The sequence below is a fragment of the Clinocottus analis genome, unplaced genomic scaffold (assembly GCF_023055335.1).
Source record: "Clinocottus analis isolate CAN_PGR_092001 unplaced genomic scaffold, fCliAna1.0.p SCAF_1, whole genome shotgun sequence".
In the NCBI taxonomy this organism is placed as follows: domain Eukaryota; kingdom Metazoa; phylum Chordata; class Actinopteri; order Perciformes; family Cottidae; genus Clinocottus; species Clinocottus analis.
The window spans coordinates 1,438,589-1,450,448 of NW_027175820.1; the positions used below are offsets into that span (position 1 = coordinate 1,438,589).

Consider the following 11,860-nt stretch of genomic DNA (forward strand, 5'->3'; position numbering starts at 1 on the left):
TTATTTCCTTTCTATAATCTGCAGGTTTGCACAGAGCTGTTTGTTCATATATCATTCAAAGCCGGATTTATACAATATTGTGTTTTCAAGGCAATTGACAGGTTTCTGATTCATGCAGTCATAAAAAAGAGACTGATGTGATGATCTTGGGGGAGAAAAAGAGTTCAGTGTCATCAGCGTAGCAGTAAAAATCAAGAACATGACAACCACGAGGAAAGATGTAAATGATGAAGAGAAGGGGACCAAGTACGGGACCTTGTGGGACGCCATGAGAGACTGGAGAGGTGGAGGATACACAGATGTTAATGGCAATGAAATGATGTTGATCTGAGAGATATGAGGTGAACCAGGAGAGGGCAGTGCCAGTCATGCTGAGGGAGTACTGGAGAGATGAGAGGAGGATGGAGTGGTTGATAGAGTCGGAGGCGGCGCTTTCCAGGAGACGAATGTATTGATGTCTGTGGACCAGGTTTGACTGAAAGCAGCTGTTTTATTGTTGACGTTGGCAAACATTTCTCTCCCAGTTCAAAAGGATAGTTTCCTTGAGGATAATGAAAACTGTGAGGTGAACACAACTTAAATCAGGTCCTGGTTCTTCAGTGATCTGTTTCACGCTGACCTGGGTGTAGCATCATGAAGCCGTAGAAGTGCTGTCTACACAACCCTTCTGTGTCTCTCAGGCTGAGGGGCACAGCTGCAAACAACTTGTTTGAGTTGACATGACTTCTCCAAAATGTGGGAACGGTTGCAAAGTGTGTTTGATTTACACACAGTCTTGTAACACCGTACAAAAAAACAGGAAAAATGACAATGAGAAAAAAGAGCTTGAACAAAAGATTGAGACACTTTATTAACAGCAGAAAGGTAAAGTCATCAAAAAGCAGAGATGGAATGTAATTACTGCACAGTCATCAATATAATGGCATCTCAGAAAGAGATTATGATGATGGATCAGAACAATGTGTTTGAAGGACACTGTTTGCCATCTGGTTTATTCAGAAGGTCCTGGTATATGATGCCAAGTATGATGAGGACATTCAAATGTCTCAAAGTGTAACTTAGAGGAACTTAAATGTAGGTAACAAGGCTGGATAAGGAACCAGCTGCTCATCAAACCCTCTTAAAGGCATCGGCCATCAACATGACAGCATCTCAGAAAGAGATTCTTCTCCTCAATGAATTCCTTCACTGAAGACGTCTCTTACGGTCCCAAACCTCACTATGAAACACTTTATATTTCATGCATAGTTATATCATGGTTCAGTTCCAGATGGCAAACAGTGTCCTTCAAACACATTGTTCTGATCCATCATCATAATCTCTTTTTGAGATGCCATTATATTGATGACTGTGCAGTAATTACATTCCATCTCTGCTTTTTGATGACTTTACCTTTCTGCTGTTAATAAAGTGTCTCAATCTTTTGTTCAAGCTCTTTTTTCTCATTGTCATTGTTCCTGTTTTTTGTACGGTGTTACAAGACTGTGTGTAAATCAAACACACTTTGCAACCGTTCCCACATTTTGGAGAAGTCATGTCGACTCAAACAAGTTGTTTGCAGCTGTGCCCCTCAGCCTGAGAGACACAGAAGGGTTGTGTAGACAGCACTTCTACGGCTTCATGATGCTACACCCAGGTCAGCGTGAAACAGATCACTGAAGAACCAGGACCTGATTTAAGTTGTGTTCACCTCACAGTTTTCATTATCCTCAAGGAAACTATCCTTTTGAACTGGGAAAGAAATGTTTGCCAACGTCAACAATAAAACAGCTGCTTTCAGTCAAACTTGGTCCACAGACATCAGTACATTCGTCTCCTGGAAAGCGCCGCCTCCGACTCTATCAACCACTCCATCCTCCTCTCATCTCTCCAGTACTCCCTCAGCATGACTGGCACTGCCCTCTCCTGGTTCACCTCAGATCTCTCAGATCAACATCATTTCATTGCCATTAACATCTGTGTATCCTCCACCTCTCCAGTCTCTCATGGCGTCCCACAAGGTCCCGTACTTGGTCCCCTTCTCTTCATCATTTACATCTTTCCTCGTGGTCGTCATGTTCTCGATTTTTACTGCTACGCTGATGACACTGAACTCTTTTTCTCCCCCAAGATCATCACCTCAGTCTCTTTTTATGACTGCATGAATCAGAAACCTGTCAATTGTCTTGAAAACACAATATTGTATAAATCAGGCTCTGAATGATATATGAACAAACAGCTCTGCGCAAACCTGCAGATTATAGAAAGGAAATAACCTGAACAGTCTGGTTTATGGCATAGAGTCTGGCATATTGATGAACTGGACCTGTTTCTTATAAAATATGTCATGTGTTCATACCTGGGGACAAACAGGAGAAAACAAAGCTGACATCTTACACAAGCCACAGTCCGCTTGAAGTAATAACTGCCACTTCTGGTTGAGCTGAATTGGTCAACAAGTCTTTGGTGAGCAGTGCTCCATATTAGGATGGAGGTTAGTTCTCATTCCCTCCTATATAAGTGATGGACAGCTCTGTTTCCTCAGGTGGTTCCTTGGTCTGCTGCCGTCCTTTAACCAGCCATGATGCTCCAGGCGGCTGCGCTCAGTGTCCTCTTCTGCTCCGTCCACAGCTTCACCTTACAGGTGAGCATCAGCACACACGTCATGTCTCCATAAGGACATCAATACTCACCATTTATTATGACACAACGTGAAATGAAATGTGATACATTCTCAAATTTTAAAGTCCAAAATTTACAATGTGGTGTTTTTTTATTAAATTGTGGCAATTTTGAAACTGTTTCTTAATAAAGACTTTAACGCATTTTATACTTGATAATATGCTGGAACTAAACTTCATCAACTCTTTAACCACTTTGTCTCCTCTCAGGGTCCGTTTGGGGAGAGTGAGGAGTACTCTGGTGAGATGGGGCTACTTTTCAGACAGTAACAGTTATGTAAATGTACATCATGCTACATATGAACGACAAGTTGTTTCTGTTCCACAGGCAACGCCGTCGAGGATGACGAGTTCAGCGTCTCCACGCTGTTGGAGAAGGCCAATGTTAATGTTGGTATGTTCATCACTGCGACTGCTTCATTCTGTCTTCTTTAAGGAAAAGCGTGACGTGTTTGTGATGGATTCTTAAACCCAAATTAGTGGTTTTGTTGCCTAAACCATCTGTTTAGTTCAGTAATGTTGACCCAATTGATTGAAAATAACATTGTGTAGCCATGAAAGATACTTTGAACACATTAGTTTGAAAGTCCTGCAGAGCAAACACACAAAATCAATCTATTTGAAACCAATCAGTAGATGTTGTGAGGATTTCCCTGAGTGAGAGGAGCGCTTGTTTTAACACAGCAGTTTAATCAAGAGAATGAAACGCAGCTTCATGAAAAAGATGGCGACATGTTCTCCATTTTGTTTTGCAGGAAAGAACTTCGATGACCCTCTGGTGATGTTCGGTGACATCGCCGTGCCGACAGGGCTGCAGAACGCTGATCCCTGCGTGGAGCGAGGCTGCCTGTGGCCCAAAGCCTCCGATGGCAACGTCTACGTCCCCTACCGCATCTCCAGGGACTACGGTGAGGACCGAGGGCAGGGTCTGTGTGTGTGTGTGTGTGTGTGTGTGTGTGTGTGTGTGTGTGTGTGTGTGTGTGTGTGTCATCACGTTAACATCTGGTCCTGGGGACCTCAGAGACGACCACAGAAGTGTTTTTCAGGACTTCAGGTTCAGCTCTTCAGGACAGTCGGCTGTTTGTACGTCTGTCTGTCTCTCTGAAGGTCTACAGTTGTAGTTGAGATGAACAAGAAGAAGAAGACTGGTGTGGTTCATGCAAGAGTGCTGCAGGTCGAGGGGTAGCATGTGGAGAGGGGGAGATGCACACTTGTGTATTTTTAGCAGTACTAGTATGCTAGTAGAAGCAGTAGCCTAGCACCGTGAGTAGCAAAAATGTAATGCTAGTCGTAGCTAGAGGCAGAAATAGTAGTAGTAGTTGTAGTACTAGTGGCAGTATATATGTTTTAATGCAGTCGTAGTAGTAGAAGGAGTAGTAGTAGTAGTGTAGCATTTGGCTACAAGGAGGAATGGAGAACGTTTGTTTTGCTGAAAACGTAATACTTTTGTCTGAAGGTGGTATTATGTAGAAGAAGATAAAATCAATGAAATCCACTAAACTGATATAAAATGTGTTTTGGGGTTTTGTTTCCTTTCAAGACCAAAGAGAGAGAAATACCATCATCCAAGGTCTGCGTTCATTTGCTGATTCCACCTGCATCCGCTTCACCCCCTTGAACAGACAGGCGGACTTTGTGGACATCCAGTCACGCTCAGGGTACGACTACGACATAATGTGACCTTAAAGATCCTTATTTACACACCTGGTACCAATGTAACTTGTTCCCAGCGGTGCTGCTTCATCTGATTGACCGTTAGGAGGTTTAACTTACTCTCTTTCAGGTGTTTCTCGTTCATCGGGCGTCGGGGTCGAGGTCAGGTTGTGTCTTTGATGCGCCGCGGTTGTGTCTTCCGGCAAATCATCCAACACGAGCTGCTGCACGCCCTGGGCTTCAACCACGAGCAGACCCGGTCCGACAGGGACCAGCATGTTCGCATCCAGCTGCAGAACGTTATTCCTGGTGGGTCACGAGCTTTCATTACCACGAATATAGATGAAGCTTTAGTCAAGAATTCAGAAAATGAGAGACACAACTGACCATAAGTAATGGTAAGCTCTGTGAAAAAGGGTCAAGGTGCCATGTTGTTGAAAGTTAGATTCACCTTTACTTAAAGAGACAGGCACCAAAACAGAGTGTTTCAGACAGAGGGAGAATATAAGTTCATCCAGACAGTGTGAGAAAAATAATGTTTGTATTAACGCATGTACACATTTTCAAGCTGCAAAATGAGCATGATGTGTCTCCTTTAAGTACAAATTAATGATATCAGCTGATATGACTTCATCATATCATTGTAGTAGTCGTGCTGTCGAAACACATCTGATTGAGCTGTGTGATCCTTTGCAGGACTGGAGAGCAACTTCAGGAAGATCCAAACAAGGAACCTTGGCACTCCCTACGACTACAACTCAGTCATGCACTATGGAAGGTAGCGGCTCACATGCGTGAAGACATTCTCTAATTCTCAGATGAAAATGTTAAAAGGTTTTTATTTCAAAGTTGTTATCAGCACGTGAATATTGATTTGAGACAGACTTGAAAAAAAAAAGTGAACTCGTCCTTTAAAAAAACGCAAACGGGACTCCAAGTGAACGAAGCCGTTCCTCTTGTTTGCTAACATGTCAGCCGTAACGGCGTCATCAGGTGGTTTTGTGTCAGACGACATGTTTCCAGCTTCTTCATGCAGCTTTCAGCTCCCAGAGGTCATTAAAACAGTCCAGGTGGACAGTTCAAACCCCTCATCGCCTCCGTGTATGTTGCCCCGCAGGTTCGCCTTCTCCAGTAACAGGAGGCCGACCATCGTTCCCATCCCCGACGCCAACGTCGCCATCGGCAGGGCCACGGAGATGAGTCCCAATGACATCCTCCGGGTGAACCGCCTCTATCGCTGCAATACAGATTCGACTGCCTCCAGACCCGACCCTGTGCAAGGAAAGCATTTGTTCTAGAGATGAACGTCAACGCAGTGTAAGTGTAATATTCAGGTGGAAGTTATGTTATTTGTAGCTTTTAGTTATCGCTTTATCTCTTTGTGTTTTTGGCAAAGATAGATTTTCAAATGTATTTAGTCGATATCTCTAGAACAAGGGAACATACAACTAAGCAATGTGGTTTGATCAAACAGCGCTTCAGCTAAAAGGAAAAAAAGGCTTTTGCGGTGAACTGTCCCTTTAAGGACATGTGTTTGTGTGCATGCGTGTGCATGGATGCGTATTCATTATTTTTTTTTCTTCCAACAGTATCCAGGAGGAAATGAGACAAAGTGATGCAACTTTTTTCCCCGTCATCGACAAGGAAAACCAGAAATGCATCTTGTCCTTAATGAATTTGCTTTAATTGAGGCTTTGATGATATTGATATGTGCTCTCCTTATGAGGAATAAAAGTGTCCATCATCACAAATGTTTATCTAAATGCTTGTAAGCTTGATACATATCCTAATAATGAATAAAAAAAACATGTATTCACATATCTTTACATCAGCCTGTGTGTGTTTGCTCCATATTATAATAAGAAACAAGTGCAACCCAATAAGAGTGGAAGGTTTTATTTAACTGTTGAGGAGTCCTCTCATCCCCATGACCTCGTTCACAGCCATTTGCAGTTGCATGGAAGGTTATTTGTGGTCATATCTGTCCCCGCCTCACTCTGCCTCTGATTGGCCAGCACTCGCTGGCTTCTTCTCAGAATTTGTAACGTTTGTTGTTGATGAACGAGATTGTTGGCGGTTTGCTCGAGTGAAAGATTTCAACTCAGAATGTGAATGTTGCCATCAGGTCGGCAGCCTTCTTTTATATTATTACATTGTCCTGATTTTATGACGCAATGTTTGTTTGCTTATATGACTGGAATAAAAACACAAATCTGTTGGGGATTTTATTTTGTCATAATTCAACATAGACCTTGGCATTGATATGTCCCACAGATGATTAAAATGACACTTTATGTCAAATAAGGTTGCCGACCCGCTGCACGGAGAAGCAGAAATTGCAGGTGATTGGCAGCGTTTGTGTCTTCTGTCCTTCTCACGTCGAGGCCTTAATGAACGAAAATGAAACATTCAAGAACAATGAAGTATTTTGTTTGCTATAAAGAGCGTACCAGTATTTCTCGCCCCAAAAAAAAAGTCTCTGAATATATGCTATTATAAGTTGTTTTTTCTTTGATCATGCCCTCTTGATGGACAGCGTTCTAAAGCTGATAAGACCTTTTTTTCTGGCTTTGCTCCAGGTGAAGTGTGTTCACTCTCACACACTCGCCTGTGGGGACGGGTTACTTTTTAACTCTTAAAAGATGAAACGAAAGGCTGCACGGCGGCACCAACACTCGGGCCCTCTGCGTGGAGTTTGTCTATTTCCCCCGTGTCGGCTCTGGTTCTCCGGCTTCCTCCCTCAGTCCAAAGACATGCAGCTTGACTGGTATGTGATGTCTGTCACCATGTGTCAGTCCTGCGATATCCAGTACTGGCAACCCGTCCAGGGTGAAGCGGTTAAAGATAATGAATGGATCTCGCGAGGACAAAAATAACTAATACAACCCTGTAAAATCTGAATAAATTCATCTATTTGTGTATTATTATTATTTGTGAAAAGAGAAGTTGATTTTGTACTAGACTGTAAAGCGTAGGTGTTCCTTTTATTTTGTACGCCTCTGCATGTGTGAGTTACAAGCTTCACCTCTGTTATTAGACAACATACATCTCCATCCATCATCCATTATCTGTACATGCTCATCCTATTTAGGTTTGGTTCTTTTGAAGAAGGTTCTCCTTATGCAATGTGAAGGCCCAAGAAGGATGTCATATGTTGTACGGATTGTAAAGCCCCCTGAGAAAGATGTGTCACATTGGGCGATGCAAATCAAATGTAACTACAGACATATTACACTTATTTAGCTACCAAGGTCATTTAACACAGTCCACCTAAATAGAGATGATGACAAGAGCAAACCAAACATTACAGTAAGTTTTTGTCCCACTACAGCCGAGTATTTTTCATAGTGTGATGATAAATGCAACATGTGTTCTTTTCCCATCGTCAGTGGTATTGACATATTCTGTCAGACACGTGTCCCAAACCAAATGTGACTGATAAGTCTGTGAATTTAGCTGATTCTTTCTTGTAACAAGATAATCCATATTTGGGCAAACCGACACAGTCGAACGTGTATAAAAACATGGAGGGAAACCTCAGCTGGCACAAGTCCACTCTTAGGATCCAAGGTGAGTTCAGCTGCAAACGTCTGCCGCTCAATACTGGCTGGGTTTTATCTGTGGTTGGTTCAACCGCTGTGTCTCTCCTCTGACTGGAGGCCGGAGCTGATTCCTGTCTGTGTCTTGCAGATCTGCTCAGGATGGCTCGCATGTCTGTGTTTAGGTTCTCCGCTGTGGCTCTGCTGCTGCTGTCCGCCTGCTGTTGGGCCGACAACCAGGTAGATCTCAGTGAGAGAGGAGCAGTGAGACCCCTGGTCCTTGTCAACGCTCCTTCATGTTGCTCATTAGCAGAGTTTCCTGCTGTTGAGTCGTGTTGAGTTCATTTCTCTCACACGGTGATACAGTTTGGGTCATACGGTGCACTTCATGTACAAAGCTTCAGGCTCTATGATGGTGAACGTGTGTCTTGAATCTCTTTGTGTCTTCTGACCGTTTTAACGTGTACCTGCCCCTTTAAGAAACTGCGTCCCGTTGACTTTGAGCTGTAACTTCAAATCCTGGTTCTGTTTCTAATGTGTTTGTGTTTCCTCCTCTCATCCCACGCCGAACCTGCAGGCAGGTACGTGATCTGTTCTGATGATCAGAGCTGTTATACCGACACGCTCAGTACCGTGACCGGTGTATTTGTACACACATTGAAACTGCGTTGTTGTCGTTGATGTCACCGTGCAGAGGACGTTGCAGAGGAGGACTCCGAGCTTTCTGTCTCTGAGCTGCTGGAGAGAGCCAACAAGAATCTGAGTGAGTGAGCCGCTGGTAGCTCTGCTCTCTTCTTCTGGTCGCGGCACTTCAACAGGCGTCTGAGTCGCTGCTGTGATGCGTTTCAGTCCGCTCCGCCGATGACCCTATCCTGATCGGAGGAGACATCGCCATCGACAGCGAGGCCGAGAGAAACGCCGACCCCTGCACCAGCAGAGGCTGCAAGTGGGGCAAGTTCACTGACGGGAAGGTCTACGTCCCTTATTACCTCACCAACCACTTCTGTAAGTGTCACGCAGAGGCCTGGGAGGCCCACACACACACACACACACACACGCACTGTCCATTCACTGGAGGCTTTCAATTCTAATGCAGCAGCTTTGACCAAGCGGTCAGATCTTTGGGGCCCGTATGGTCCTCTGTCTTTCTCGGTAAACAGCTGATTGTTGTGTGCTGTGGTCCTGCCAGCCTCCAGAGAGAAGGCCATCATCACCCGTGGACTGGAGTCCTTCTCTTCCTTCTCCTGCATCCGCTTCAGGCCCACTAGAAGCAGCGACCGCGACTGGCTGAGCATCGAGTCCCAGAACGGGTAAGAAAGGAACGGTCCTGGAGACGTTTACAGTCGAGAGCGTTCCCTCTTCGGTGTCCTTGAACTCGTCTCTGATCCCGTCCAGCTGCTACTCCTACGTCGGTCGTCGTGGAGGAAAGCAGGTGGTGTCTCTGGCCCGTAGCGGATGCCTCTACCACGGCACCATCCAGCACGAGCTGCTCCACGCTCTGGGCTTCAACCACGAGCAGACCCGCAACGACAGGGACAACCACATCAGAGTCTTGCTGCAGAACGTTCAGTCTGGTAATGCAGCTGTTTCATCACCTGATGTATTAGAGAGGAGAGACTTCATAGAAGAGACTCTGATGTATTTCCTTTTTTAAATCATGCATACCTCATAAATACTTCTGCTCATTAGCTTATGCTGCTCTTTAACGGAGCTAACGGCTCATTCACATCTCTTAGTGACTTTAAAAACATTCTGTAGCTTCCTAAAAAAGTCAATTTCTAAAGAGAAAACATCTTCAAACGTCCTCACAAGTGGACAAAAGTTTCCTTGTGTTTCTCAAAGACAGTGTGACGATACTGACATCCACAAACATGTATTCATTCAATTTATTTTCCTTTAAAATTGGCCAATGTAATCGAAACTGTGACTTAATATGGCAAGTGCTGAAATTTGCAACGTAACTTTTTGAATGTGAACTAAAAACGTTTTTTCTTCTGTTTTCTTTTCCAGGAATGGAGCACAACTTCAGGAAGATCGCCACCCTCAACCAGGGCACTTCCTACGACTACGGCTCCGTCATGCAGTACCACAAGTGAGAACAAGGGGCTGCTGTGTGTCATCCTATGTTTGTGTGTGTGTTTTTGTGTGTGTGGTTCCCTCTAAAAGCCCCGTGTTCTCCTGCAGGTACGCCTTCTCCAAGAACAACCAGCCCACCATGCTCCCCATCCCCAACTCCAACGTGAGCTTCGGCAACGCCAAGGAGATGAGCCGCACCGACATCGCCAGGCTCAACACGCTCTACGGCTGCTGTGAGCGTCCACACCAGCACACTGACAATACTCATGTTTCACATGCTGCCCGTCTGCACGCTGTGTCCATCACTCACTGTTTGACCTGATCCCTCTCTTTGCTGTCCTCCCTTACAGAAGAAGCCCGCTCAGATGTCCTGACTCAGATTGTCTCCTGGTGCTCCGTGACCAGCAGCTGCAGACCTGAACTCTTCACCTCGACAGTCAATGACGCCACTATAAAGAGACTTTGACTGAAACATGGCTCTCTCTTTGCATTCTTTCATCCCCACCGTGTGTTTCCTCAAACGCTGACTGAGCATATTCACTCAGTCGTTCATGTGTTTGTTCAGAAGGACCTGGTATATGATTCCAAGTGATTCAAATGTCTCAAAGTTTAACTTAGAGGAACTTTAATTTAAGTAGCAAGGCTGGATAACCAACCAACTGCACGTTTTTCATGGAGACTTTTCATAATAGAATAAAGTTGAAAAGATAAGTTTGAGATGATGGGCAGAAGCTATATGTGAAACACGAACACTTTACTCAACATATTTTAATTTTCACTGATTATTCTGTAATAATGAAGAAGAATATATGGTCCATTCTGGAGACACACGTCTCTACTTATCTTCACTGCCAGAAAATCCACAGCCGCCACTGACTTTGAACATGTAACTAATAGGCAAGAATAAAAAACAATAAATCAAAAATAAAAGTAATTGTAGCAAACTGTCAATCATCAAATTATCATTCTCGAGAACATGAAGTTATGATAGATTATTCAACTGTTAAAAAGCTAAATATAACCGAGCCATTGAAGCTACGTGAGTTGAAACTACAGTTTCATTGATATTGCATGGGTGAAGCCTCAGTTTCTACTGAATTTGTGAAGAGTGACAGGAAGCAGGAAGGAAGGACCTGAAGCAGCCTCCTACAAAAGAAGAATGCTTATATGACATACAATATTCTCTCATCTATTGTCTTTTCCCAACTCCTCATGAAGTCTCCTTCCCATCTTTCTTTAGCCTTGTGACGGTTTATCTATAGGAAAAGTGGTGAGGAATAGACGTTAGGAGGAAAATTCTGACCTTTTTAACCGCAGCCACAATGATCTAGCCTTCAGCAGGCAGAGAGAAGTCTGTTTACATCTCTACACAGCAAATTATAGCTTAGGTTTGGACTACTGTGACGAATTAAAAGAGAAGAAACTCGCCCAATGTGTTCTGCACAAATAGAAAACCCCAAAGTTTCCTACGACTTTATCTGCACATCACTATTAATTATTACCCATATGCTGATGCAGAATTTACCATCAATCAAACACTTCCTACCAGGAAGAATATATGGTCCATTCAAAGAGATTAAAAATCCAAAAATATATATATGTAATATCAGATACAGTTCAAAAATACTACCACGTTGTGGTTCTGACACAGAGTTGGACCTCACTCGGGCTGCTTCTAATGACCTCACACAGGCATCTACCGTCCAGGGTAGACTACCACGCGCTGTGGTCTAACGCGCGAGCTACACTGGTAGACCCGCGCGTGCTTAGTGCCTCAAGTGTGTCCGGGCCCGGTTTCGAACCCGGGCCCCCCATGTGCCAGCCCACTGTAGCCTCTACGAGGCCACCGTGGTAGACAAAAGTAGAGAAGTAACAGTTTATATTGAACTTTTGTTTCGTTGGTTAAACATAAACAATATGAATACAGCAACG

At 44.0% G+C, this 11,860-nt stretch overlaps 2 protein-coding genes across 2 annotated transcripts; both read left to right on the forward strand.

The window, feature by feature from the left end:
- Positions 1-2,560: 2,560 nt before the first annotated feature.
- On the forward strand, positions 2,561-6,004 carry LOC137785161 (low choriolytic enzyme-like). The gene is made up of 9 exons (XM_068576245.1): positions 2,561-2,623; positions 2,871-2,901; positions 2,989-3,054; positions 3,416-3,568; positions 4,201-4,318; positions 4,444-4,622; positions 5,010-5,091; positions 5,431-5,630; positions 5,903-6,004. Exons 1-8 carry the CDS (start codon positions 2,561-2,563, stop codon positions 5,609-5,611), a joined length of 873 nt encoding a protein of 290 aa, XP_068432346.1. The 3' UTR covers positions 5,612-5,630; positions 5,903-6,004.
- A 1,831-nt stretch (positions 6,005-7,835) lies between these two features.
- Positions 7,836-10,394, forward strand: LOC137782752 (hatching enzyme 1.2-like). Its single transcript, XM_068572342.1, has 9 exons — positions 7,836-7,892; positions 8,014-8,102; positions 8,547-8,615; positions 8,702-8,857; positions 9,042-9,162; positions 9,248-9,426; positions 9,863-9,944; positions 10,037-10,167; positions 10,279-10,394. Exons 2-9 carry the CDS (start codon positions 8,015-8,017, stop codon positions 10,392-10,394), a joined length of 942 nt encoding a protein of 313 aa, XP_068428443.1. The 5' UTR covers positions 7,836-7,892; position 8,014.
- Positions 10,395-11,860: the final 1,466 nt, after the last annotated feature.